This window comes from Balaenoptera acutorostrata, chromosome 6 (assembly GCF_949987535.1).
Source record: "Balaenoptera acutorostrata chromosome 6, mBalAcu1.1, whole genome shotgun sequence".
In the NCBI taxonomy this organism is placed as follows: domain Eukaryota; kingdom Metazoa; phylum Chordata; class Mammalia; order Artiodactyla; family Balaenopteridae; genus Balaenoptera; species Balaenoptera acutorostrata.
The window spans coordinates 81,338,304-81,365,560 of record NC_080069.1 but is presented as its reverse complement, the minus strand read 5'-3'; the positions used below and the strand labels follow the sequence as shown (position 1 = coordinate 81,365,560).

General features: G+C 42.2%; 1 protein-coding gene across 7 annotated transcripts in view; it reads right to left on the bottom strand.

Moving 5' to 3' along the window:
* PCSK5 (proprotein convertase subtilisin/kexin type 5) overlaps positions 1 to 27,257 on the bottom strand; it is a 475,211-nt gene that overhangs the window by 35,698 nt on the left and 412,256 nt on the right. For 5 of the 7 annotated variants that reach the window (XM_057548453.1, XM_057548448.1, XM_057548452.1 and 2 more), the window contains exons 25-32: positions 26,144 to 26,186; positions 21,742 to 21,878; positions 20,679 to 20,906; positions 16,373 to 16,453; positions 12,886 to 12,969; positions 11,246 to 11,441; positions 2,943 to 3,160; positions 1,639 to 1,875 (exon numbers count right to left, since the gene is read on the bottom strand). In XM_057548453.1, the coding sequence (XP_057404436.1) occupies positions 1,639 to 1,875; positions 2,943 to 3,160; positions 11,246 to 11,441; positions 12,886 to 12,969; positions 16,373 to 16,453; positions 20,679 to 20,906; positions 21,742 to 21,878; positions 26,144 to 26,186 (1,224 nt within the window). The remainder of the gene's footprint in view (positions 1 to 1,638; positions 1,876 to 2,942; positions 3,161 to 11,245; positions 11,442 to 12,885; positions 12,970 to 16,372; positions 16,454 to 20,678; positions 20,907 to 21,741; positions 21,879 to 26,143; positions 26,187 to 27,257) is intronic. The other 2 variants (XM_057548449.1, XM_057548450.1) reach the window with 2 other exon arrangements.

The window sequence follows — 27,257 nt, the reverse complement described above, 5'->3', positions numbered from 1 at the left end:
GGAAGGAGAAACAGCATTGCAGGGAGAGACCTCAGGTTAGTTCCCAACAGCTGAGCTGGCCTGAGCTCGGGCATCTGTGTCTTTTAAAGCTCCCTGGGTGGTTCTCACGGGCAACCAGGGATGACGACCAGAGGCCTTTCTCAATGAGAAAATTAAACCAGGTAAACTAAGTAAATGTACTCTGAACTTGTAAAGTTCTCTATATGGCAGATTACTTTTATTATGGAACACCAGAGAAAGGCCAAAAGTTGATCCTCGGTTCCTGCCCTAGGACAGGCAAGATGGCCCTGCAGGCCTTTGGCTGAGTCTTTAAACTTCTCCTGGAAACTGACCCACAGAGTTGCAGCCTCCTCAACATGTTCACTCCCACCCCCTCCGCTACACAGGCACAGCCGCCCATCTTCAAGGCCACGTTCTTTCACACACAGTCTAGTGGGACATTGACACTAAGTAGTGCTTTACATAAGACACAAAAAGCTATATCCAGATTGTAAGGCTAGAGCAGAAAGGCTGTAGGAGCGCACTGCATCTTCATGTTTGACCAAAAACATTTCTCCGAGCACGTTCTAGGATGTGGGTGGCCCAAGGTTTCTCCTGCCATGTGAGTTCACGCTCAAGCTCTCACTGTGGTTAGGGGGCTGCCTCTGGATATCTGTCTCGTGTTTGCTTGGCGGCAACGTAAGGGGCTAAACTACCACTGGCTGCCTTGTTGGAGTGAATCCTGTGATTGTAGTTAACAATATTGTATTGTATACTTGAAAGTTGCTGAGCGAATAGAGCTTAAATGTTCTTACCAAAGAAGAAAAAAAAAAAAAGAGGTAACTAAGGTCAGTGTCAACTGACCTTATTGTGGTCATCATTTCAAAATATATACGTATATTAAATCATCACAGTGTATGTTCTAAACTTATACAATGCTATATGTCAATGATCTCTCAATAAAACTGGGAGGAAAAAGGAAAGTCCTTTCCCTAAGAATGCTTCTCACACTTGCTTGAGAATTCCTCTAGTGATGGGCAATTTATATTTAATTAATTTTTCTTTTCCCTAACAACTGATAAGAAGCAAAGAATTCATGCCCACTTAAAACATAAGGAAGCATAAATAATAACAGATCCTTTCTTGAACGTGTAGGGATTGAAATGCCAAATGGGACATGGAATAGGAGACCCCGGGCAGGAGAGGCTGCAGGTGATGAGGAGGAGGGTGGCTTTAGGGAGACAAGAGGCGTGGAGAAAACCCTCTACGGCACAGCTTTCCTTATGCTGCTATAAACCTATAATGGATTAAAATTTTAAGAAAAATTTTCCATTTTGGGTGACTTTTAAAGGCTCATCATCTCTGTTGTAAATCTTCACATGAGAATCCTTTTTGATCAGCTACCGTTGTGAGGAGGGTCAACATGATTCATTGCTAATAAGTTACATCATCAAAGCTAAGGAATGATTCATTTAAAATAAATCATACACTAGAGCAGATTCAAAATATGCTTCCTTAAGGAGGAGGGAAAGAGCTGAGACCACAGCTCTGGGACTGGGGTGGAACTGCGCAAACCCCAGAACCTACTTAGAAGAAACTCATAATCCCAACTAGGTTCCCTGGGATGTGGTACTCGGCCACGTACCCGGAAGTCTTTACCTTTGCAAACCTTAGTCTCTTTTTCAAAGTAAGTTCCTTCTGGACACTCCTCCAAACACTGCCCATCGTAGAGAACCAAGGACGCCTCAGCACAGACGTCACAGTCATCCATTGAGGGGCCGCTGCACTCCAGACAGTCTTCATGGCAGGGAACACAGTGGCGTGCATCTGCGTAGAAGTGGCTGGGACAGGACTGGTGGCACGTATCCTTGTACAGGAAGGACTCAGGCATGCACTCTGCGGGCAGAGGGAAGCGGCAAGTTACCCCCAGGGGAGCAGCAGAAAGGAATGTATTCCTTCTGCAGTGGGCTAGCCCATCGCCCATCTCTTTGACTCATTTGACCCCAGTGTACGTTTGCCCCGCTCCCACCTTCCCAGGGCCTGTCCTCCTTGTCTCACAAGCCCTGCCTAGGGAGAGGAGACCACATATGGTGGCCCAGTTAGATGGTGCTGGGTTCACATGCTGAAATGATCTGCCCCTTCAATTGCAAAAACTTGTAGTGCTACGGCGGATGAGTCATGGAAATGCTGGACGCATTGTTCTGAAAACCCAGAAAGTGTTAACAGATTTTTTAAATTGTATTGAGCACCTCAGACTCTATTTAATACAAAAAGCAGTTTAGGAATTCGTGGATCAGTTAATTTTTCATTCACTGATAGGGTAAACCAATGAAATATACATGGTTAATGAGTATGAAGAATGCATTGTGTATTTATTTTATTAGTGCCTATTCTCTTATTTGGGGGAGGAATTCCAGAAAACTCTTAGGTTACACCAAGAGAGTCCTTTGGATTGGACAGAGCCAGTTAAATGAGTCTGTCTTGTCCTGGAGAGGAAATTAGCCTTTCTTAGGAGATAATTTCAGGGGAAAAAATTTCCTAGCCAGAGTGCTACTCTCAGAGTCTTATAGTTGCCTGAAATTTTCTTTTGTATCTTTTATAACAGTTGAAATTCTCCAGCCACCTCTGTGTTTTATTAATATCAGTCTCTCCTATGAGATTTTGTGTTCAAAGAGGCAGAGACTTTGGGTTCTTTTCTGTATCTCTAGCACCTGGGATGGTGCTTACCACACCCTAACTGCCCAGTACATGTGTGGGAGAAATCGTGCAAAAAAGGGCCTCTTGTCTGTCTTAATTTGCAGACTCCATCATGGAAAGGCTTTATGTCACCCTCAGTTTCCTCAATGACACCCATGGAGGTCAATTTCAGTAAAGGTAGGGAGACTGGCTCCCCCAGTTCTACTTGGACACCCCACCCTCAGATAGTGGGTCCCCACACCCTCCCCTGTGAGGCTCCCAGGTACCTTTGCATGTTTTCTCATGGATGCAGTCCTGACACATCTCTGGGCAGTGCTTGCACACCCCTTCCATGGCCACGTGCCTCTCGGGGCAGGTTTCCCGGCACACCCCCTGGTCCAGGACGAGGTCTCTTTCACACGAGTGGCAGTTGGTGGCATTCCCTTCACATGTTCTGCAGGAAGGGCTACAGCGTTCACAAGTGCCACCTTCTGCATAGAAGCCCCTGTGGGGAGAAGAGGGAGTCACTGGAGAAGCTTTCCAACTAGGGCGGTGATTCACACCTGGCAGCTGAGAATTAGGACTGAAAACGGAAGGGCTATGGCTATTGTTGACCAAAATGAATCCATCAGAATTCCTGGGGAAGTGTGGTAAAAAATCAAGTTTGGAAAAATAAAATGAAAGGCATAGGTATTATTCTTGTGAATTTGGTGTGTTTGAAAACAACTTTTAATTTGTATATAGTTTAGTTATCTTCTGATTTTCTATTTTATCTCCTAATCTTCATTCGTTTTTCCTTTTTTGTTGGAGACTTATGTTAGAATAGAAAATGCTTTCTATTCAATTTAGTATGTTTTTAATTTAAAAACAGTTTAAAATTTAACAGATAAAAATATTTTTAAGAGGATCAAAAGGTTTAATGACCTATACAATTTTTGTATATGAAAAGCAAGGGAATGCCCTTGGAGTCATCATTTAAAACACGGGGACCACCTGTGACCCGTAGAGTATTATAGCCAGCAACTGGACCCTGTGGCATAGGGATACCCCTCTTGCCTTAGAGCCATTACAGCTACTACCCTTCTTGTTAAGGCCACTGAGAAAATTGTTGTGGAATCCCCTTTAACCATTTTTGCTTCTCATGCAGTAGAAGCTCTCCTGAATTCTCATCACATTCAACATTTCTCAGCCAGACACTTCCTATGAAGGCTTTTTGTTAACTGCTCCTCACATAACTCTTTTATGTTATAATAACCTTAACCCGGCTACTTTTCCTCCTTCCATCGCTGATGAAATACCCCACCACTGCTTAATGCTGATGGACCACCTCCTGATTCCTTATAATGATCTACAGGAAATTCCATTGGATAACACTGACATCTTGTTCACTGATGGTCTTATTTAACAAGGTGACAATAGTAAATATTGTGCTGGGTATGTTATTACAACTCCTTTTGATATTGTTGAAGCAGCATCTTTACCTATGGCTACTTCACCCCAACAGGCTGAATTACATGCTCTTACACAGGCTTGTACTTTAGCTAAGGACAAAACTGCCAATATTTATATTGATAGGAGATAAGCTTTCAGAATAACGCATGGTTTTGGAATGTTGTAGAAGCAAGGTAGCTTCCTTACTCCCAGGGGAAATAAAATTTTAAATGGCCCCTGTGTTCAGGAATCAGTCGATACAATACTTTTACCTGTCACTTTAGCTATTAAGATTCTGGGGCTTGTAGTTTGACTCTGGAAGTCAAAACTACAAGCTAGGGGAAACCATCCTGTTGATACTTTTGCAAGGAATGATGCCCTTAAAGGGTCAAATAGCAGCCAAATGATATTTTATAATATCATTTCCCCAAGTGATAATTTAGAAAAAATGGCTAGAGAGGCCCAACAGTTGGCCTCAGAAAAGGAAAAACAAATTTGGAAATTCAGTAGTTGTTGGTTTGATTAAAAAGAGAAAACTCTAGTTTGGACCATATAACAAGCCAGTCTTACTGGAGACTCTGAAATTCCCACTCCCCACCACTGTACATGCATTAAACCTTCAGTCTGTGACAAAATGATAGCCTTCCTGAATCAGTACTGGTGGGGAAACATTAACAAGGCCACAAAAAGTATTTACCTCACTTCTCCCGCTTGTCCAAACTACAACCCAGGGAAGCCTCTTCATACTGTTTCCTGACATTTTAAACTGCTTGATGGACCACTTGAGGTCTGGCAAATGGAATACATAAACTTCCTCTGTCTAATGGATGTAAATATGTTTTAGTCATGGTCTGTATGTTTTCACTCTGGACTGAAGCTTTCCCTTGCAGACAGGCTACTGCCTTTTCTGTGGCTAAAATCCTTTGGAAAGCATTTTCTCTGCCTGGAACTCCTCTTGAACTTCATTGTGATTGGGGAACCTATTTTATTGATCAGGTACTTAGACAAGTCTGTACTGTTTGGCCAGTTTTACAACACTTTCACTGTGCTTACCACCCTCAACCCTCTGGTTTAGTAAAACACACTAATGGCATTATTAAGACTCAGTAGGAAAAATTTGTAGAGGCCCTCCAAATACCTTGGCCACAGGCATTGTCATTGGTACTTCTAAATCTCATATCCACTCCTTTTGGAATTCATAAACTCTCACCATTTGAGATAGTCACAGGATGCCCAATGAACTTGGCTCCTAGTTATTTTGACCCTCAACCGATAAAAGGAGAGATACACCAATATTGCAAAGGCCTAATTGCTTCTATTAAAAGTAAACATGCTTTAGTAGAGCAATCTTTTCACAGTATGGCCATGGGAGATGAAGACCTTAAGCATCATACCTTGCAAACTGGAGATTTCATCTCTTGGAAAAGATACCTTCAGAAGAACTCTCTTTAACCTTGCTGGAAAGGTCCCTATTAGATACTGCTAACCAACTCTTGTGCTGCCACACTCCAAGGAACAGACTCTTGGATTCATTGGACACACATAAAGAAAGCACTGAACCCTGATTGGACCTGCACATCATCTGGTGACCTGAAAGTAAAGATTTCCCAGAATTGAAGCAGATGACATCTGATGAGATGACTGTCCCAAGATATCTGGACTAGACCTGTTGGAAGTTGTTGCCAAACCTTTGATGATGACATCTTCAAATGAACTCCAATATCTATGATCTTCATAACATATGGACTGTAGATAAAAAGTGCTGGATATTTCTCTCTCCTGCCACTCCTTGTTACTTGAATGTGACCTTACTAGGTTTCCAATCTGTACAGTTTCCCTCTGACATGAGACATTACACCCAGGAAAAGTCCTTCCTGACGTTGAGGGACAAAAAGCTGCTGAAATTAGAAAACCTGATTCTTGATCAGTGATCTTGATCAAAAGGGGGAAATGTAAAAAAAATAATGAGAAGCCTCAATTAAATAGAGTTGGGAGACCAGAAGGGGAGTTCTCACACCCTGTGACAATAGCAAAGTCGAAGAGGAAGAAGAAAGTCTCCTTTTCTTTCCTGGCAAGGACTCAGCTAATGAAAAGCCACAAACTCTTTGTTTACTAAGCCCTCCCAACTTCTTTTCCTCTCTATAAAATGTTCTCCTTCCTTTGCTGTGCAGGAACTTGCACGTGGCTCACCATGTTTGCAGACCTTGAATTGCAGTTCTCTGCTGATCCCAAATAAACCCATCATTGCTGGAGAAGTACCTGACAGTCTGTTCATCAGGTCAACACAGGCAAGCACATTTCATTTTAAGCCTCTGAATCTCTTCTGCTAACATGCCATTGGCTAAAGCAAATCAAATTACCCAGACCAAAGTCAAGGGTCAGGGAAGTCCATTCTGCTACTCATGGGAAGTGCTGCAACATTACAGGCAGAGGGCATAGATACAAGCAAGGGTGAAGAATTGCAGCAAGTAACTCAATTTACTACAGTCCTCTTTGAATCCTAAAGCCAATACAAGAACCTTCTTATATAGCATCTTTAGTTGATGTTTTAATTAATTAATTAGCTAACTCATTCACATCCATTTAATCATTCTTTCAGTCACTAATTTCTTATATTAATTCAGTAAACAAAAATGTACTGTGTCAGGAAGAAATAGGACAGGGGTGAACAAATGTCACATTTCTAATGTAGTTTTAAGTAGAAAAATTGGAGAAGAAAGAAGTCTAGGTAGAAGAGGGGTAACTAAATAAATAGTATCCAGATGAAAAGTAAGGCCAGGCTTCCTTACTCATTAGTATCCTTAGTTTTTTTTTGGACCGTGATGGAGAACACTTGAAGAACAAAGACAGTACTACTACTTTGTCCAACAAGTCAATCTCTTAAAATTGCATTTAACAAGACAGTGGATAGAAATGTATTATATGCTCATCAAGAGTTTGATTGAATTTGAGAAATTTGAAATTAAGGAAATTTAGTGCATTCTTAAACATATCACAATTACCTGAATGAGAATTTGGTAGATTCATTATTTCTTTGTGTGTAGCAAGGGATTTGGCCTCCTCCAAAGAGAGGTCTAGCCTTTCTCCCTAGCTAACTTCTAAATTCTTGGAATTTAACAAGTGGTAGGAATGTTATATGCTCCTCTGACCACCTTAGAATTTATGCTAACAAAATAACGCAGGGTGGGACCAGTCATAGTCTGTAGCTTTAGGGTGGGGATTGGCCATGCAGGAAAGACCAACCTGTGTTTAGTAGCTGGGGGCTTTGGGCTATGTGATATCACCTGGCTTCTGGGGAAATTTCAGTGCTAGGCCTGGTCAGGGTCTCTGCAGAATAGTTGCTGGGCATTTAAGGTGAGCAATTCTAGTACAGAATTTGAAGAAATGCAGCACGAAGAAAGCTTTCTCAGATTCTTCTCATAAGGGAGTCAGTGGATGTCGGAGGAGATGCTGAAATGAAAGGAATAGATTCAAGCAAAAAAAGAAAACAGAGCTGTTGAAGACGACTACTAATTCAAAAATACAGGAATCTCAGAAACTTGTCAGATGGGAGGCAGCCAGAAGACAACATGAGAAGGTGTTTTTCAGAGAGCCACTTTGCTGAAAGCAGCCTTCTCCACATAGATCTGGCCAGTAATTAGTCTTCCTGTCTTCTCCCTGCATTTACAAGACTTTTTAGTTAATGCTTTATTTCACTGTTATTTTTATTTAAGAAGACAAATTTTTTTTTGAGAAGAAATGGCCACATGTATTAAATTGTTAAATTCAAAGTACTTTACGTTGAAGTCTTTCGGTCCAGATAAATATATGTAATGCAAAATCTGTATGGTTCTGGAACTTTATCTATATTTTACAGACACCTAAGACAGTGACAGCCAATGCTTAAAAGAAGACCATTTTTTCTTCTACCAGAGCTTCAAATCTGTTCATATGTGGTGAATTTGAGCACACTTTAAGTTTTGCATTACCTTTTAAACAATTACTGTAATGATGTATGTTACCACTCGAACTTTTTAATTTGATGAACATATACCATATTTGAAAAAGCAGTGGCAACTAATGCCGATTTATAAATAATTCTGAATACCTGGATATCATTTCTTTGCAGGTTGTGTTTCTGTTATAAATCTTATTGCTATTTTAGGATGGATCGCACCCCAAAGGGCAATTTTGCAGAAAGAGAAACAAAGCTGCCTAGCCAAGCTGGGTATTATATGTTCCTCAGACTTTATCTCCCCTGTTGTTTTGTAAACATAAAGACGGAGGACTCCACAGTAATAAGACCACCCTATTCAAGACAGGAAAGCACATACTTGTGATTCCATAGTCTGCAGGATTTTCAGGGCATGTTAGTAGCTTCCCTATTGCTTAAAAAAAAAAAAAAAGAAAAGAAAATATCTTGGTTGCCATGTATCTGCATAGGGTCCCATTGCTTCTTTTTATTCCTCCAAATCTGAGTGGCTCAACCCAGATTTGGAGAAAAAAGGGTGGAATGGTCAACTAATTGGATGAAAGCAAAATGCATCTCTTTCTCTCACTGTAATGCATTTTCAATTCCTGGAACGTTTGAAGATTCCAAGAGATAGTAGGAAAATGGTGGTAATGATTAGATAAGTAAGGTGATGATAATGACAACCAGTTCAGTCCCACCATGACAAAGGTTAATAAGGAAGCAATGATTGACTTTGGTAAGTAGATTTCTGACCTTCACCTTTGTTGTAGAATATCTTTGCTAACTTTGCTGAGGCTGAAGCATGGTGGCTGGGGAAGGAGAGCTGGGTGTTTCCTGACTCAGTCTCCCCTCATACTCCTTTCTCCCTGCTGTGCTGGGTTCTCTTACCCTGACCCTTTCACCATTAAGCCTCTTCTCAAATACCCAACTGGGGAGGAACCTTGAAAATATTATGCTGAATAAAAGAAGTCGGTCACAAAAAAAAAAAAAAAAAAAAAAAAAAAAAAAAAAAAAAAAAGAAGTCGGTCACAAAAGGTCACATTCTGTATTATTTATATAAAATGTTCAAGAATAGGCAAATCTATAGAGACAGAAAGTAAATTAGTGGTTGCTTAGGGCTGTGGGAAATTGAGAGTAACTGCTAAAAGGGTATAGAGTTTTCTTTGGGGAGTGATGGAAATATTTTAAAATCAATTGTGTTGATGGTTGCACAACTCTCTGACTATACTAAAAACCATTGCATTGTACACTTTATGTGGGTGAATGGTGTGGTATGTGAATTATATCTCAGTAAAGCTGTTATAAAGAAAAAAGAAACCCCAGTTGGATGTAAATGTGGCATAGTGCAATGGTTAAGTACATGAACTTCAGTGCTAGAGAGATTTGGGTTGAAATTCTGACCATGCCATGTGTTAGCAGTGTGATGTTGGACATGCTACCCCTTTCCTCACCCATAAAATGGGGGGAAATAATGATATAGTGTCCCTCAGTATCTGCAGCAGATTGGTTCCAGGACCAGACATGAATACCAAAATCCATGGATGTTCAATTCCCATAGTTGGCCCTTTATATCCATGGTTCTGCATCTGTGGATTCAATCAACCATGGATTGTATAGTACTGTATTTACTGGGGAAAAAAATCTGCGTGTAAGTGGAACCTCACAGTTCAAACCTGTGTTGTTCAAGGGTCAACTTTATCTGGATAAGAAGATTCTTGTTAGGATTAATGGGATGGTGCATTTGAAACCCTTAGTGCAGTGCCTAGATATTGCAAGCTCTCAGTAAGTAACTGTTTTTAAATGGTTTCTTTTTCCTTGGAATCTTTTAGCCCTTTGTGTATTAAGGACCTGAGAAGTATGACATTGATTGATGTAACCTTCCCTACTGGATTGTAAGCCTGTTGTAAGGTCAGACTTCCTTCACTTGATCTTAGCTTCCAATATCAATTCTTACATCCAGTGGGTGCTAAATATGTATCTGTAGAATTGAATTGGATACATTTGGCTTCTACACTAGATTGGATGCTTTTTGAGTGTCAGTACCATGACTTATATTTGTACCCAACAGGATCAATTTCAGAAACAGATACAAACAGGTCACTAGAAAATAGGTGTTGTTTTTATCATGAAGTTCTTTTAAGCAGCGGGCAAATAAAATTTCTAGTTCCTTCAGATGTTGTAGGCTGCTTCCCCAAACTCATTTCTTGCCTCCCTCTCTCCACTCTTCCTGGCTGTCAGTGTTGTGATTTTTGTGGGTGTTTAGGGGCGAATCTTGTTCAACCTACATCAATCCTTACATTTCCATTCTCCTTGCCAGCGATCAGTTTAGGAAGATGTTAGTGATGCATTCTGGCTGATGAGATGTGAAGGGAAGTCTGAGGAAGTTTTCTTTCCTCTTAAAAAGAGATAAACAAGGAGAAAGGCACCCTTTTCTGTCTCAGGTTGTTGCAGTATGGAGTGGTGCAGTTGGGGATGGACAGACAACGTGGGCTCGGGGGAGGACAAGCTGAGGACGGTACAAGAGCAAAATGGAAAGATTGTGGGTTTCTAATGAAGCGTTGGCCACTGAAATAACCAATACTAGATTTCCAAACTTTTTATTGTACGCATTAATACACCACATATTTTCTGTCATGCTCTTTGACGTTTCTGCTGCTTGTCACTGAAATTTTCCTGATGAACTTTTCCATTTGCTATTCCCACTTCCCATTTAGGTGAATCCTGGAGGCAGGACCATTGATAGGAAGAGTAAAGGAATTGTAAACCAGGGGACCAAGGAAGCCATGAGGAACCGATAAATAACTAGGCAGGTATTACTCTTTATTTATTATCTGTGATTCATACCTCACTTTCAACATGTAGAAGAGGCCCGTGTGTTCCACAGCCTATCACAGCGTCACTTTTGTGATGGAAAAAAAAAAACCCCTGACAACTGTTTGATCATAAATACAAGGTAAAAAAACCACATATTTTCATAAAGGTAAAAATATATACATCTTATGGTCACCAGGGAGAAGCGTGCACCTGGCCTTATGTAAGCTTTGGCTGCTGTGGCAGACAGTGATGTCAGACAGTCGAGAAGGGAGGTAGATGTAGGTGCTCTAACCAAGGAAGAGAAGAGGTCTTTGGTGAATGGGAAGGAATGGCCCCCGAAGTACTGCAGGAGAACGAACACAAGTAGCAAGTGAAAGGAAGAGGAAAACTTACTCAGGGCACCTGGTGAAGCACCTGCCTTGGTGGAGGAAGAGGGGGTGGTCTGGCTGCGTTTGGCACTCTTTGCAGAGATCGGCTCCAGAGCAAGAGGCACAGTCCTCGGTACAGTTCTCACAGCTGCCGCTCCTCACTGAGGGCCACATGCCTTGGGGACAGGATGCGACGCAGGTCTGAGCCAACAGATATGTGCCTAGAAACCCAGGGAAGAAGGCAGGTCAGACGGTCATCGTGTGTCTAATCTAACAGCACATGCATCCACGAAGAGAACTGACGCTCCTGACAGCTTTTTTAACTGCTCCGAAGACCTGAGTATCGGGAACACTTATAGCAGGATTACCAAAATGTCTATTAGGGATGCTAAATCTTCCAAGATGAGTTAAAGCTCTAGGAAGGAAATTGACAACAGGCTTGTTTCTTTGACCTTCCTATTGATATTGCTGCGGGTCACCATGGGGCTTCCCTTTGCCCAGGTGGTCCATCTATTGAGACCTTTGTCTTAAGAACTTTGTCTATTAAGACCTTCCTGGTGTGAGGCAGTTATACACACACAGCTTGATGGAGTCTATTCTTCTGCTTCCCAAAGCCTATCCTGTTAGGACACTAACATAGTAGCAACCCTTCCACCCAACTCCACCTTTAACGGACAGTCCATCTATTTCGTTTTAATGGGAAAAAAATAAGATAACATTATTATTAAAGAAAGCAATCTAAAAATCACCCTGAACTCCAAAATTCCAAGAAAACTCCATCCATTTTTTTTTTAGTCATTTTATTATTTATTTATTTATTTATTTATTTATTTATTTTTGGGTGTGTTGGGTCTTCGTTTCTGTGCGAGGGCTTTCTCTAGTTGCGGCGAGCGGGGGCCACTCTTCATCGCGGTGCGCAGGCCTCTCACTATGTCGGCCTCTCTTGTTGCGGAGCACAGGCTCCAGACGCGCAGGCTCAGCAATTGTGGCTCACGGGCCCAGCTGCCCCGCGGCATGTGGGATCTTCCCAGACCAGGGCTCGAACCCGTGTCCCCTGCATTGGCAGGCAGATTCTCAACCGCTGCGCCACCAGGGAAGCCCAATAGTGATTCTTAAATTCTTAATTCCTAACGTACCATGTTAATAAACTGTCCCCCTAATTCAGGGAACTTATTTCTGATGTGTTTTTATAGATGATGAAGCAATTTATTTATTGAGCTGTTATGTCGTGCTTGTTTTTTTTTTCCTCCCCTAAATTCAGTACCAAACATGAAGAAAAATAGCAGGTAGACTCTTTATCCCCACCTAGATTCTCCACCTTAATTCTCTTGTTTCAGCTAATGCACTTTAAAAGAACAATGGAACCTCTAGAAATGTCAGACACCCAGAGACCCTAACAAACTCTGTGGCCAAATCTATCACTAACTTCATCGTGCTTTTGGAAAAGAAACATTTCTTTTCTTTTTTGTTCTGGTCCCTTGAAAGCCAGTTTTTATTATAGGTCAGTGTTTAGGTCCCTGTGTTTCTCCAGAGCAGCTACGGTGATAGCAACATGTGGTGGGACTAGGTCAAGTCCTGCAAACCCCTTACACAGAGATGCTGATGTACATGAGTTACAGCGAATTGGCTTGGCCACTCTTTCCTTCTGTCGCACGCCACACTCACCTTCTGGACATGAAGTGCACAGGGTTGCAGATCCATGGCAGGTTTTGCAAGAAGAATGACAAGGCTGGTAACTTCCCAAGAGGTCTGTGTAGGGAAAGAAACAAGAAGTCTGTCTCTTTTGAACAGGCTCAGAGCACTGCAGTGTTGGAAAAGATCTCATAGGTAATCTCATTTCCCTTTTCACCCCAAATAGAATCCCTTCAAGTTGACATTGGCTAAATCTTTGCACCACCCACTGCCTACCATGTGGACTTCATTTATTTTATTTTTTTCTTACTCTGTCATTGACAATTGATTATCAAGACTTTCTTTGCAGACTATCCTATTAAGACAGGATAGCCTTAAATACTAAGGGGATATTTGAATGAACAAATTTTACTTCTTTCATATTTAAAAAATGTGTGGGGTAAGGGAGTGTGTGGTTGTGTGTATGCATGCAGGAGTTTTTGCGTCAAAAGTAATCACTTATTTCCCCAGGATTCTTAGATGACCACTTCTCTTCACTCCAAGATGATAACTGAGAATTCATTGTGCCTTTTTTGTTGTTCTTTGGAACCAGGTTTCACAGTTGGTCAATGTTTGGGTCTCTGTGTTCTTCAGAGTAGCCACTGTGGGATGCAGCCTAAATTGATCTCCTCTTAAATTTGTCCCCAGTCATTGTTAAGCATCAATATAGCAGAGGCACCCAAGAGCTTTCTGGCTGGTCAGGTGGTGGGCAGGCCATTCCAGGTTAATATGCCATTAAGCTGGGAAACACTCGAACTGTTTCCCCTTTCTTCCCCCATGACCATTTGCTGGGCAGGCTTTTCCAGGAAGGCAGCAACTCCACTGGGTAGTTGTGCAGACATATATAACAGCCTCAATAACATCACTCAATCAATATACATAGAGATCTTGACTAAATTTCAGTAATTGCCTAGGAATCAGCGTGACTCACACGGGGGAAAATTAGAAAAAGAAGTTCTAGCTCAGAATGTGTCATATGAATGACCCTGAAGTTCAGTTAGTTGTTTTTGTTGGCATCTTACCAATCCCCTTCCCTCCCTCCCTCCCATCTTCCTTCCTTCCTTCCTCCCTTCCTCCCTCCCTCCTTCCCTCCCCCTCCCCTCCCTCCCTTCCTCCCTCCCTTCCTCCCTCCCTCCCTCCCTCCCTCCTTTCCCCTTCCCTCCCTCCCCTCCTCCCTCCCTCCCGCCCTTCTTTCCTTCCTTCCCTCCCGCCATCCCTCCTTTCCCCTTCCCTTCCCTCCCTCCCCTCCTCCCTCCCTCTCCTCCTCCCTCCCTCCCTTCTTTCCTTCCTTCCTTCCTTCCCTCCCTCCCTTCCTCCTTCCCCCTCCCTTCCCTCCCTCCCTCCCCTCCTTCCTTCCTTCCTCCGTCCCTCCCTCCCTCCCTGCCTTCCTTCCTTCCTTCCTTCCCTCCTTCCCTCCCTCCCTCCCCTCCTTCCTTCCTTCCTCCCTTCCTTCCTTCCTATTCTCTTGCCTTTCATTTCCTTCCTTCTCCTCCCTAGAGTCAGTCTCTAGTCACACCTGCCTTCAGATCCCAGCTGTGCCACTTCCAGTAGGGTAACCATGGATACAGTAATTAAACTCTCAGAGTCCTAATTTCCACGTCTCTAAAATGAGAGCAAATGACTCTTCCCTTACAGGACTCTTGTGAAGCCAGAGTGAGTTAACGTGTAAAGCATGCGCAGAGTGGCTCAGTAAATGCTGGATCCTCCTCCTTCCTTTCTCCTCTCTCCTGATTTCCTCATTTGTTACGATTCCACCCCATTTCTCAAGCTTCTGTTTTATTTCCCGTTCTCTTTCGTTCCATACTTGGAGTGGCACTAGGAGGCATTGCTTGGTTTCTCTGATGGCACTCATGGTTAATAAACTGCTGAGCCTTGCTAAGGAGAAAACTAGGTAGGTAGGTAGGAAGGTAGAGAGCTATATATACATGGATATAAATGACTGTCCGTCCTGCCATGCTGCGTGGCAGTTGTTTCCTAGTTTGTAGAGAAAATTTTGTACTGGTTTTCCAGTAGACCACTGACTGATGTACTCTCCCTGCGGGATTTGTGGAGTTCAGTTAGCCAGTGCAGAGCAATGCTAGTCCCAAGATTTTCACGAAAGTGATGTTGATGAATGTGTTCACGGACCTTATTGTGGTAATCACTTTGCAGTATACACATGTATCATCATGTTATACACGGTAAACCTACACAATATTGTGTGTCAATTACATCTCATTTAAGCTGGGGAAAAAAAGATGCTTACTTTCTGAGACCAGTTATTCAAAGAATAATAACAAAATAATATTCGTTAGCTATTGAGCGCCTTGAAAATCTTTATTATATATCAAGGCCATGGGTTGATTTTGTTTTGACTTTTATCGTTTTTATGCTAAAATGTTATATTTAAAAAGATAAAAGTTTTCATTAATTTTATCATATTTAAAAATATATAATGTATATATTTACACATATACATGCATCTGTAATTACACATACATATCTCACATTCTGGCAGTTTGATATTTTACTCCAATATACTTGGTATAAAATTCTGTAATGTCCTCATTCCTCCACTAGAGGGTACTCTGCACACACAGTTAGCAATCAGGCTTCGGCAAATGGATAAAGTCATCTCCAGCCAGAGCTTTTTTATCATGAAAGATTAGAGACTTAATGTCAACAAGCAAAATTTGACCTTGATCATAGTTTCTCTTTTTGCTACTCCAGAAATTCTAGACTGAACAAGACCTCCCCCACCTCAAAAAAAAAAAATCACCTTGACCAAGAAAATGTAGTGTCCAACCTTCAAAAATGACTGTAACTCAATCCTATAAAACAGGGGTTCTTCTTATTTAAATTTTTAAAAATTAAATAAACAATACTCACATGGTTCGAAATGCAGAAAAGGCACATACCGTGAAGTCTCTCTCCTCTCTCCCCATCCCCCTCCAACCTTTTTATACAAACTTTATCTGTTCACAATGTTTATCATGTTGCCTTTTTTTTTGTAACTCAGTATTCTGGAGACCATTCTTTATCAGTACATAAAGAACCTCCCCATTCTTTTTGATGGCTCCATAGTATTCCATTGTGTGGATGTGTCATGCTTCATTTTTCTACCCTTATTGGTAGCTGTTTAGTTTTTTCCAATCTTTGCTATTTCAAACAAGGCTGCAGTGACTGGGAAGGCAAATGGTGCTTTTCTTAAAGATTTGCAAGGACAGAGGCTTTTCTTGATAGCCTCTCCCAAGCATAACCACTTAGCACCTCAGGAATGTCCTTGTATGTTCTAGAAGTCTCCACTGATGATGAAATTCCTCCCAGTCTTTCCCTTTGGGCGCCCACTTATATTTTGTGTTGTGTTTTCCTCCTCTCTCTGTTTCTCTCACGACTTCTGCATCCCTGCTTGTTCCTCACCGCCCGGCTTCTTGGGTTGGTTTCTACATCACAGAGACTCTCCTGATACTTGATTGTCTTCTCCTCCCTATTTCCCTGTTACCTCTTTTGATTTGAAACTTCCACCTTCGTCGCTCCTGCAGCGGGCTCTTCACCAAAGATGGGCTTGCAGTGGGCACAGGTTCTTTTTTTATTAAAGAAAATAAAGTGTTTTATTTTTTTAATGCAAACAAGATAAAGAAGAACATAAAGTTTGCCCATAATCTTACCACCCAGAAATGTCTACTGTGTATACTTTGGTGTATAGATTTCCCATCTTTATACTGAATGTGTGAGTATAATTACATATGTGCATATATATGTAATCATTTACATCTTCTGCATATATAAGACCAACCCTACATTCTTCATTTAATATTATACGTCTTATAGGCATTTTCTCTTGCCATGAAAATTCTTTGTAAACATTATTTTTAATGGTTTGTGTATTTGCATGAACCGTAATTTACTTTTTTTCTCGTGTTACATTTTTAGATTTCTCTCTCCTTTTTTTTGTTATTATAAGTAAAACTGCTATTATCATCTTTGTACACATTCTTGGTTAAGTCAGGACTCAACTTGGCTATTAGGCATCCCAACTGACCATCATTTGCCCTTCTTTCTGGGACTATTTTTCCCAGACCTGTATTACTCTTTAGGCCCCCAAATTGCTTTCTTTTATGAGCTCAAGGAGGCAGTTTTGAAAGTGAACTAGTGTTTCATGGGTTAAAACTGGAATGGGTTAAAGGGTTACAGAATAGATTAACTTTTATTGCATCATATGTGCTGGGGGCTTCATATGTATTCTTTCATTCAATTCTCAAAAGGACCTTGTATGAGGCAGTTTCATGTTCTCATTTTATAGGTGAGGAAAACTGAGGCTCGGAGAGGATGAATATCTTGCTCAAGGTTATGGAGATAGTAAAGAACAGAGCCAGGATTTGAATTCAGGTATGCCCAATTCTAAAGCCTACATTCACTAGAGAGATGTTTTAGTAATTCACTTGGATTTAAAATAGTTTGCTAGAGGTCAAAGCAGTGATGTACTGGTAAAATGGCTCTTTGGAACACAAAACAACAACAAAAACTTGAGTCATCCTGTTTACCAATTTCTGTGGTGTAAATATTCCCACCGTAGCTGATTTTAAGTTGCAATGGTTTAATGGTCCACTCATAAAATTCCTGGATGTTTAAAACTCAGTGTAAGGAGATAACATGTAGCTCCCTCATACCACTAGCCAAAAGTTTACTCAGCTACCCAGAAACATGTATTTTCTGCACTCTGAGTTGTGATTGGTTAATTCAGTAAAAATCATGTTCTCATTTGTAAGTTAAGTGAGGCAACTGTACACATCTACAAAGCCCTTCTAAAAAACCAGATTCTCATGGTTTCTTTAAAATTCTCTAAAGTTCAGTTACTAGGAAGCAACATATCTCCCCACTGTTGAGAATTTTTTTTCACACATGAGTGGCTTCCAGTGTTTGTAACTGACTCCGGGATTTCAGTCTTTCTCAGAGCATAGGAATTAAGATCAAAAGACAGGCTAGTGATAAATTGTTAGGATGTGGTCAAAGATAAAACGTTAATTTACCATGTCTGTGCTTTGTAGATTAGACTACCCATCAGAATATGTAATTAGAGCCTGCTACAAACATGGTTTTAATGAGGGAAATAGGTGGGTAGGGGAAATGTGCAGGAATTATTCTGAAGACTTTCCAGCACTACCAGGGAGAAAACCACTTAAGAAAACCCAAATGATTTAACAGTAATAGGGTACACTGTTTCCATTCCCGACAATGGTTTCAGGAAACCAGCTGAAGCCATCATCTTCTTTCAAAGCCCGTGGCCTGCCACCCCTGAACATTTTCACCAACGGTGGCTCTGAGTGTTGCCTGAGTCACTGCTGATGCCATTGGCAGCAGCCTGTTTAACACTGGTTCTATTATTGCCGCGCAGGGACATTGGCCTAAGTAATCTTCACAATATATTAGTTAGTGACTGGGACAGGGAATCTGGGGACGGTCTATACTTTTGTGCAGTGACTTTTACGTGGCAGGAAGAATCTCTGGAGATTACTTAGTCTTGGCTGGAGGATTTGCCAGCTATGGTCTGAGGTGTAGGAAAATCTCCATCCTTGAACCAGGATAGGAGGCATTCCCAGGCTCAGCTGGTAATTGACAAAGGGTGATGACCTGTCATCCTCACCACTCTCATCATGAGTAGCCACGTTATTAAAAGAGGAGTTCAGTGGACTCTAGTTGGATTTTTATTTCAAGGGCATCTCCCCAACACATGCTGACATAGACAGTGGGGGTGGTCATAGTCTTCAGATGCAAGCATGAGCTTATTGTTTCCACTGGCAGTAGTGTGGGTGAAGAAATGGGCTAAAGTTTGTCCCATCTGCTCTGTCCTACCTGGATCTGAATCTGTGTTTAAAACAACAAAAACAACACAACACTTCGCTGGTACCACCTAGGTAGCTCCATTCTCTCATAAACACTCTGATTTGTCTGGGCTCCCTCTGAGTTGACCCAGGATGACTGCAATCTGCTTTCCATCATCTTAAAGGTGCGGTTAATTAGTGCTTGTTCTCTGGAACCCTCTGCTCTCCTATTACAACCTCAACCCTGTTTTTTAAGGAAACGAAGTCAGGAGAAAAATGTAGGCATTGGCTCAAATACTCTCAGGGCCTTGTGGAGTACATTTCTCATTTACTGTCCATTTCAGTGGTACCTCAACTATGCCGGGGAAGCTGAGCTCTGGTCTTACCTTGCTCAGTTAAGTTTTTCTCGTTGTTCATAGTCTGCATGTCTTATTTCCCAGATCACAGATGTGGGAAAGTGCAGCCGTGTCACTGACTTCACTGCTTTTGTCCAGCCATGAGAAATATTCTCATCTGCTTCCTGAATCCCTTAGTAGTAAATCCCCAAATGGACTAATTCCTTCCTCTCTTCAAAAACATTACGTTTTGATAGTAGAAAATGCAGAGGGGTAGGTGTGACGCTTCGACAAAGGGGGGAGCAATCAAGACCTCATTTCTGCTTGCGAAGTGCGTAGTCCAGTTGAAAGGGACGTGTAATCATTTGGGGAATCAATCTGCTCTGACTCTTGGCTCCCTGAACCTTTTCATCATCTGGACGCCAGATAAAATACAGATGTTCTGAGCTAGAAACACACCACCAGACTATTTTCCTCTTGGCTTGCACTGCCTCTTAAATGCCTGAATGCCAGACAAACTCGTTTTCAGCATTTTGGTTCAGCTTTAATTCACGGAAGATATCCCAGTCTGGAGTGAATGATTTTCTTCCTGGCTGTGTCTCTGAAATCGGCCAGTGTTCTCCGTGGCCTTTGGCTGCTGGGTTTGTGATGGGCTCCGAGCTGCTCTTCCTTTAAGTCACATATGCGACACTGTCGAAGTAGACAGCAGCTGTGGACATCCTTCCTCTGAAACCCAGCAAGAGGCTTTTCTCTTGCCCCAGATCTATCCTTCCCTCCAGCTCTTAGAAGAATCATCCCAAGCAGACCTGCTTTCAGCTGCTGTTGCTTCTGCACTGAAATGACCTTTTTAAACAAATCCTTGCCTCGAAATCAAAACGGAGAACATCTCTTGTTTTCATGAGTGTCTCTGCATAGAATGTGAGTCAGATTTTTCCAGCAGGAGGAGGATTTTGTTTTTTAACCACCTCAGACATGGAGAGGTCACTGCAAGGTTGTAACACCTTGCCAGGAAGCCTGTGACCAAGGCTTCAGGGTCTGGAGGCCAATTCCGAAGACTCAGGTGGGAATGAATACACACAGGCCTTTAGTGTTAGATTCCAAGCTCCCACACTTTTCCTCCCTCCCGGCCCTTCTCAAGCCCCCCACTTTCCCCATCTGCAACTAGAGGGGCAACTTTTCAAAGGTAAGCTTGAATGATGGCAAGTTCTAATAATCCAGCCAGAAAGATCAGTGATTTCAGCTCAAGTTCCCATAATTTAGAGTGATTCTTCCTTGTCTAACTGGACAAGCTATCCCACTGGTAGTTTTCTTTTATCTCTTTTTTAATAAAGAGATAAGTGAATGTAATAGAAGCTATTCTGAAATCTTTGAGAAAATGGTAGTCATTTCTCTCTCTGACACTCTTTACATGCTCTGCGGTCTACTCCACCCAGGTGGAAACTCAAGTGGTCAGATCAGTCATCCGTGGCCCTTTGGGTTTTCCCTCCTCGCCAAATGCCAGCCATGGCCTCCTATCCTCTCCCTCAATGAGCATCACAGAGGCTCTGGGACTCCAGGCTTTTCTTTTACTGGCAACCTTCATCTCTTGGGTATCCCGAAAGCAAGGGTTTGGGGGTGGTGGCGGGGGGAGGCCGAGGAGGCAGCTAGACACCTGCGATCTCTCTCGGGAGGTCCATACCATTCCAGAATCTGCCTTCCACCTGGGTCTGGGCCAGATGCACACACGTCCCATGCAGCAGCTGCAACCCTTCTCTGCAGCTGCTACACTGGTTGTGGCCAAGACCGGTGCAGGTTTCGCAGGCTCGGTGGCAGGGCTCACATTCTCCCATCTCCGGGTCGCCGTAGAAGCCAGGGCCACAGTTCCTCACGCAGCTGCCGCCTACGTGAGAACACAGAATGGAGGCATGAAACGCAGCCCTGGCTGAGCTCGGTGATCTACGCAGGGCCAAGTTCTAAACAGGCCGGAGGGAGGCTGAGGAACATTTTTTAGTTTTTAAAGAAACCATGATGGCATTTGCTTATTTCAACCAAGAACTGTGTCTTAATAAATCCAACGCTTTAAGTCCTCTTTCAACTGAAAATTTAAGTTGGCCGTCAGCTCAAAGGGTTAGGAGCATAGAATAAAGACATTCATGTCCTCAAGGCCTTGAAAAACTGCAAATAAAATGATCCCTACATACAGAATCTCTGAAGGTCACTGTGGGCTGTCTGCCCCACTCTCTCTCCCACAAACATTCAAGAACCTGGACTCTTCTCTTCAACTGGAAGGCTCACAGTATTTATCTTTCCTAACTATTCATTTCCATCAAAGTCAATGAATTGACCAAAATCTAAGACAAAAGATCTTATTTAACTTTTACAGTGCAAGGAATATATAACATGGATGAAGTCTCAAGGAAAGGGTCATGTTCTGAATATTCCAGGTGACTTCAATTCCAAAGCATTTCTCTTCAGCACCTCTCCCTCCCCTCCATTCACTCTTCTTTCCATCAGCTTGAGACACTTGAGATTAATTACTGAAATAGGAGCTATGCTTCAATAATAAAAACAGAAAGAAGTAGTCCTGGCTAATGTTTATTTTCAAACCAAATTAAAATTCCTTCTTGGACAAGAGACACAGGAGGACTCTAAAACTGATCAGAGGAGCTCTCCCATTTCTGGGTGGAGCCCTGGAGCTTTGCTGTCACTTTGTACAGTGCCGTTTCTGAGCTTACCCAAGAGGAAGAAGCCCTCTTCACACCAGTAGCATTCATTCTGGTCGCAGTTGCCACAGTTGGTATCACATGCTTTGCATTCAGATTCTTCCCTGTAGGTCTTCTCAGGACAGGTTTTATAACACTGGTGTTTGAACCTGGGGGGAGAAGATGGAGTTTCTTCCATGAGCTGTGTTGACATATTTCTCTTTACCACCATAATTTAATCTCCTTGTATGTGTCTACATATCACCTCTTTTGAAGTTACAGTCTTTTTTTCCCTTAATATTTTGAAGTATAACTGACATACAACATTACATTGGTTTCAGGTGTACAACATAATAATTTAATATTTGTATATATTGCAAAATGATCACCACAGTAACATCCGTTACCATACATAGTTACAGAATTTTTTTTCTTGTGACAGGAACTTTTAAGATCTATTCTCTTAGCAACTTTCAAATATTATGCATCATTAAATTTTTTTTTTATTGAGGTATAGTTGATGTACAATATTATATAAGTTTCAGGTGTACAACTTAGTGATTCACAATTTTTAAAGGTTGTGTTCCATTTATAGTTATAAAATACTGGCTATATTCCCTGTGCTGTACAATATATCCTTTTAGCTTATTTATTTTATACATATATTATACATCTTTTTTTTAGAAGGTTCTGTTTTGTTTTTTGTTTTTTTTAGAGATTGGAGTTTATTTATTTATTTATTTATTTTATTTTTGGCTATGTTGGGTCTTCGTTTCTGTGCGAGGGCTTTCTCCAGTTGCGACAAGCGGGGGCCACTCTTCATCGCGGTGCGTGGGCCTCTCACTATCGCGGCCTCTCTTGTTGCGGAGCACAGGCTCCAGACGCGCAGGCTCAGTAGTTGTGGCTCACGGGCCTAGTTGCTCCGCGGCATGTGGGATCTTCCCAGACCAGGGCTCTAACCTGTGTCCCCTGCATTGGTAGGCAGATTCTCAACCACTGCGCCACCAGGGAAGCCCTATACATCATTTTTTAAATTGAGGTCTAGTTAAGTTACTATGTTGTGTTAGTTTTAACTGTACAGCAAAGTGATTCAGAGATATATATATTTATATATAAATGCTTTTTCAGATTCTTTTCCATTATAGGTTATTATACGATATTGAGTAGAGTTCCCAGTGCTATACAGTAGGTCTTTGTTGTTTCCTATTTTATATAGTAGTGTGTGTATATGTTAATCCCAAACTCCTAATTTATCTCACCCCCTGACTACACATCATTTTGAAAAAAAATTATTTATTTATTTCGCTGCACTGGGTCTTAGTTGCGGCATGCGGGATATTCGTTGCCACGTGCAGGATCTTCAGTTGCAGCATGTGAAATCTTTAGTTGAGGCATGCGAGATCTTTAGTTGTGGCATGCGGGCTCTTAGTTGTGGCATGAGGGATCTAGTTCCCTGACCAGGGATCGAACCTGGGCCCCCTGCATTGGGAGCATAGAGTCTTAACCACTGGACCACCAGGGAAGTCCCAATGCATCATTTTTAACAGGTATAGATATTTGGGTTTCAAGGGAGAAAACTTCCTCTTGGTCTGTTGTGTGCCCTCCAAACCAAGTCATTAACCACCTCGCTCTGGACTCCAAGGACCGTTTACTGGGACAGCAGGGAGGAGGCTAGGAAGAAGGAAAGGGATACTGATATTTACTTAGGGAGTACCGATTATGTGTCAGGTATTAGCTCACTTAAACCTCTGCACAATCGCCATATGGTAGCTGTTACTTTTTTTTTTTTTAATAAATTTATTTATTTATTTATATTTATTTTTGGCTGTGTTGGGTCTTCGTTTCTGTGCGAGGGCTTTCTCCAGTTGCGGCAAGTGGGGGCCACTCTTCATTGCGGTGCGCGGGCCTCTCACTGTCGCGACCTCTCCCGTTGCGGAGCACAGACTCCAGACGCGCAGGCTCAGTAGTTGTGGCTCACGGGCTTACTTGCTCCGCGGCATGTGGGATCTTCCCAGACCAGGGCTCGAACCCGTGTCCCCTGCATTGGCAGGCAGATTCTTAACCACTGCACCACCAGGGAAGCCCTGGTAGCTGTTACTTATCTTTAATTTCCAGATAAGGGAACTGAGCTTCAGGGTTAAGTGCTCAAAGTCACGTAGGTAAGGGTGGGACTGGGATTTTACCCAAGATCTGTTTGAACCACTTGTGTGCTTTTGCCACATGGTACCCGCCAGGTCTGAAACAGTTCAGTGTTGAGTTCAAGTAGCTTACCATGATGTCTGTAACCAGATTATTGATATTAACAGTGAAGTGCCTTAGCTTTTCTGTATATATAGTTTTACATATATCATCTGTTATTCTCATTCTACAGTAAAACATTGTAATTCAGCCTCCGCTGAGGTTCATTTGAAAGGGGAGTGGAATGAAGTTGACCTTTGCCCTCTGATGAATTTCACAGCATCAAAAAGATATCAGAGGGAAGCTTTGCATTTCTTCCTTAACAACGTCTATTGTGCAGTGTTTTATTAGCTGTATTCAAAGTTACTGCGTATTCTAAAGGGTTATAAAGATGTGTTCCTGGGAACAAATATCTAATGTTTTACCCTTAGTGATGTTGGGCATGTTCTTTCAGTGTATTTGTGTCTCAAGGGGTTTTATGAAACATGCTCATTAGCAAGCGGTGGTGAAATGGAGAGGTTGGCTCCAAAGTTTAACAGAGGAAGCAGCTCTCAGGTGGCAGGGGCAGTAGGTGCAGGTGAAGGGGTGTGTTCTGGCATCAAAATGAAGAAGACAGCCAGGGCAGAGCTAGACTGGAGGGATGCAGGGCTGTAATAGAGACAAAGAGGAGAATTCCTCACCTGCTTCTGCATGGTCACTATTTCTTTATTTGAGTCTAAGTCCTCCTTCCTTGGCTCCTAGAGGAACATTTTGTCCCTCCAACCATGTGACCTTACCAAGAAATGCTTGCGTTTCTGCGGTTCGTGTCTGCTGGGGGTTCGTGTGGCGGGCCACACACCAACCATGAATGTGCTGACAAATGACCGGCTGCTCATTGAATGTCATCTGGTCTACCTTACAAAGATCAAGTCTAGGGACCTTTTACCCACCCTCCTCCCCTGTTTAAATGAAACAATAATTTAAATCATCCCATCAGGAGGATGTAGAAACATAGTTAATGTAGAGAATATTAGGCAATTATGGAAAAGTTGAATTAAATCCGGAAGGTTAAGTAATGCTAAGGTTAACGGATCACTTTATGTATATTTCAGCTTGTTGGGTTTGCCTTTCCTTCCCATCCTCCTCACCCCTTTTAACCTCTTCCCACCACATTTTGAGTCCTTGGAATCTGATGGAGGAGAAAGGCCGTGTGGTGACAGGAGGAATCAGCCCACCAAAGTGGAGGTGACCCAAATGTAGATCCCCCACTAGCTTGTGTCTCCCTTCTTTTCTTAGTTTTTCTTCCAAGATAGGCACCAATGTACCCTGGAAGGGAGACAAGAATAGGAGGGGGAGGTGATGTTGAGACATACCATCTTTGATTTGTAGATTTTTAACAGAGAACTTTGGGGGTGATGGTTATCTGCGTTTCATTTAACCTAGTGGTCCGTGTCTCTCATTACTCACGGGAGAATTAAGAACTAATGAAACGGACTTCCCTGGTGGCGCAGTGGTTAAGAATCCACCTGCCAATGCAGGGGACACGGGTTTGAGCCCTGGTCCGGGAAGATCCCACATGACGCGGAGCAACTAATCCCATGCGCCACAACTACTGAGCCTGCGCTCTAGAGCCCATGAGCCACAACTACTGAGACCACATGCCACAACTACTGAGCCCACGTGCCACAGCTACTGAGCCCGAGAGCTTAGAGCCCATGCTCCGCAACAAGAGAAGCCACTGCAATGAGAAGCCCACGCACCACAACAAAGAGTAGCCCCCACTCGCCGCAATTAGAGAAAGCTCGCACGCAGCAACAAAGACCCAATGCAGCCAAAAATAAATAAATAAATTAAAAAAAAAAAAAAAAAAGAACTAACGAAACACCTGGCTTCATCCTGGACTGTCTGACTCCCTTTAAGGACGAGGTCTCCGTGCAGACATTTGGAAACAGTTTGCTTGGGGTCAGGTATATTATTAAAGTCTGTCCATAAACAGCAAGGTCTGAATCTTGGTAACCCATGGCAAGATTCCTAGACACCAGTGTCAGGCTGGGTGACTTCCAGGACCAAGAAAGAGAGGACCTCCTTTCAAGGCAAGAAAACAGCTGCACTCTTATTGCTAAATGCAAGAATTGTTCATTAATAGCCTGACAGGGGAGAGTTGCTTCAGGCTGCAGGCCCTCTTTGCTTTAATCACTGGATTTAGGATTAAGTCAGTAATGCTTAAACTGCAGAAAAAGTTAATGCCATGAAAAAAAAAAAAAACCGCCAGACTTACATGTAATACCCCATAGCGCATGATGTGCAGGTTCCTGGATCATCTGGAAAAAAATTATAATAATAAAAAATAATCATCATCAAGAGTTCATCATTTGAAAAACCAAGCTTTGGAAAAGTTGTGGCTTGAGACAAATACTTGTGGGATAGTTTCATGAAATATACTGTCTAGAAATGATATTTGAATAGATTGTACCATTTTTAATTAGTAACAAGATGTACGCTAGGATTTATCTTTATCAAAGTTAGTAAAATAAGAGTTCTCATAAAAACTTGGCCCTGACTTGCAAGGAGGAATAGGCCCAAGCTACTGGGTCTTCAAATTGCTGATCAAGAATGACCTACAGGAAGAAACTCCTGGCCATTACCTAGGTAAAGGCATCAAGCACGTCCACACACACATTTGGAAGGGGCTGCAAGCTTCCAACCACGAGTGGTGGGTTTTTCATGAGTTACCCCAAATGCCTGCCAATGTGAGGGAGTGTCGTTTGGGAAGCTCCTTTGAAATCTGGACAATTATTTTTTTCCAATACAGTATCCACTTTGTGTTCTGCACTTCACCACCCTCTTAAAGAAACTGTCCTGCTCTCATTAAACACAATGATTCAATGTGTCCCTGTTGGCTCAGAGAAGGACTCTTTCCTACAGCTTTCAGGGGACTTAATGAGACAGAAAGGACGTTGAGAATCACTGACTCAGTCTATTTCCCTCCCTCCTGTCCCTCCCTGAAAGATGCCAACTCCCAGATCCAATTATTAAGACAATTCTATGACTTCCTCTGGCCTGCAGTTCTCGTGAGTAACAGGGTTACCTCCATTAAGTTCTTTCTGTGATCTAACCTATACTCCACTTCTCTTTTCATTCTAAAAGGAGATGGAAAACAATTGCTCCTTTGGGAAACATTCCTCTTGGTATATGAGGATTTATGTCACCTTTAACTTTATTTAAACGAAATAAAATTATGTCCTTTGAACTTTGTGCCTAGTTTTCCTTCCTGATCTCTTCTAGGCTTTACTCTGGTTTTCAAGAAGTCTGCCCCTTGGTGGTAGAGTCAACCTCACCCGCATCTTTAGTCAGACTTTCATCTTGGGTCCTCCTCCTCGAGGTGCTGCAAG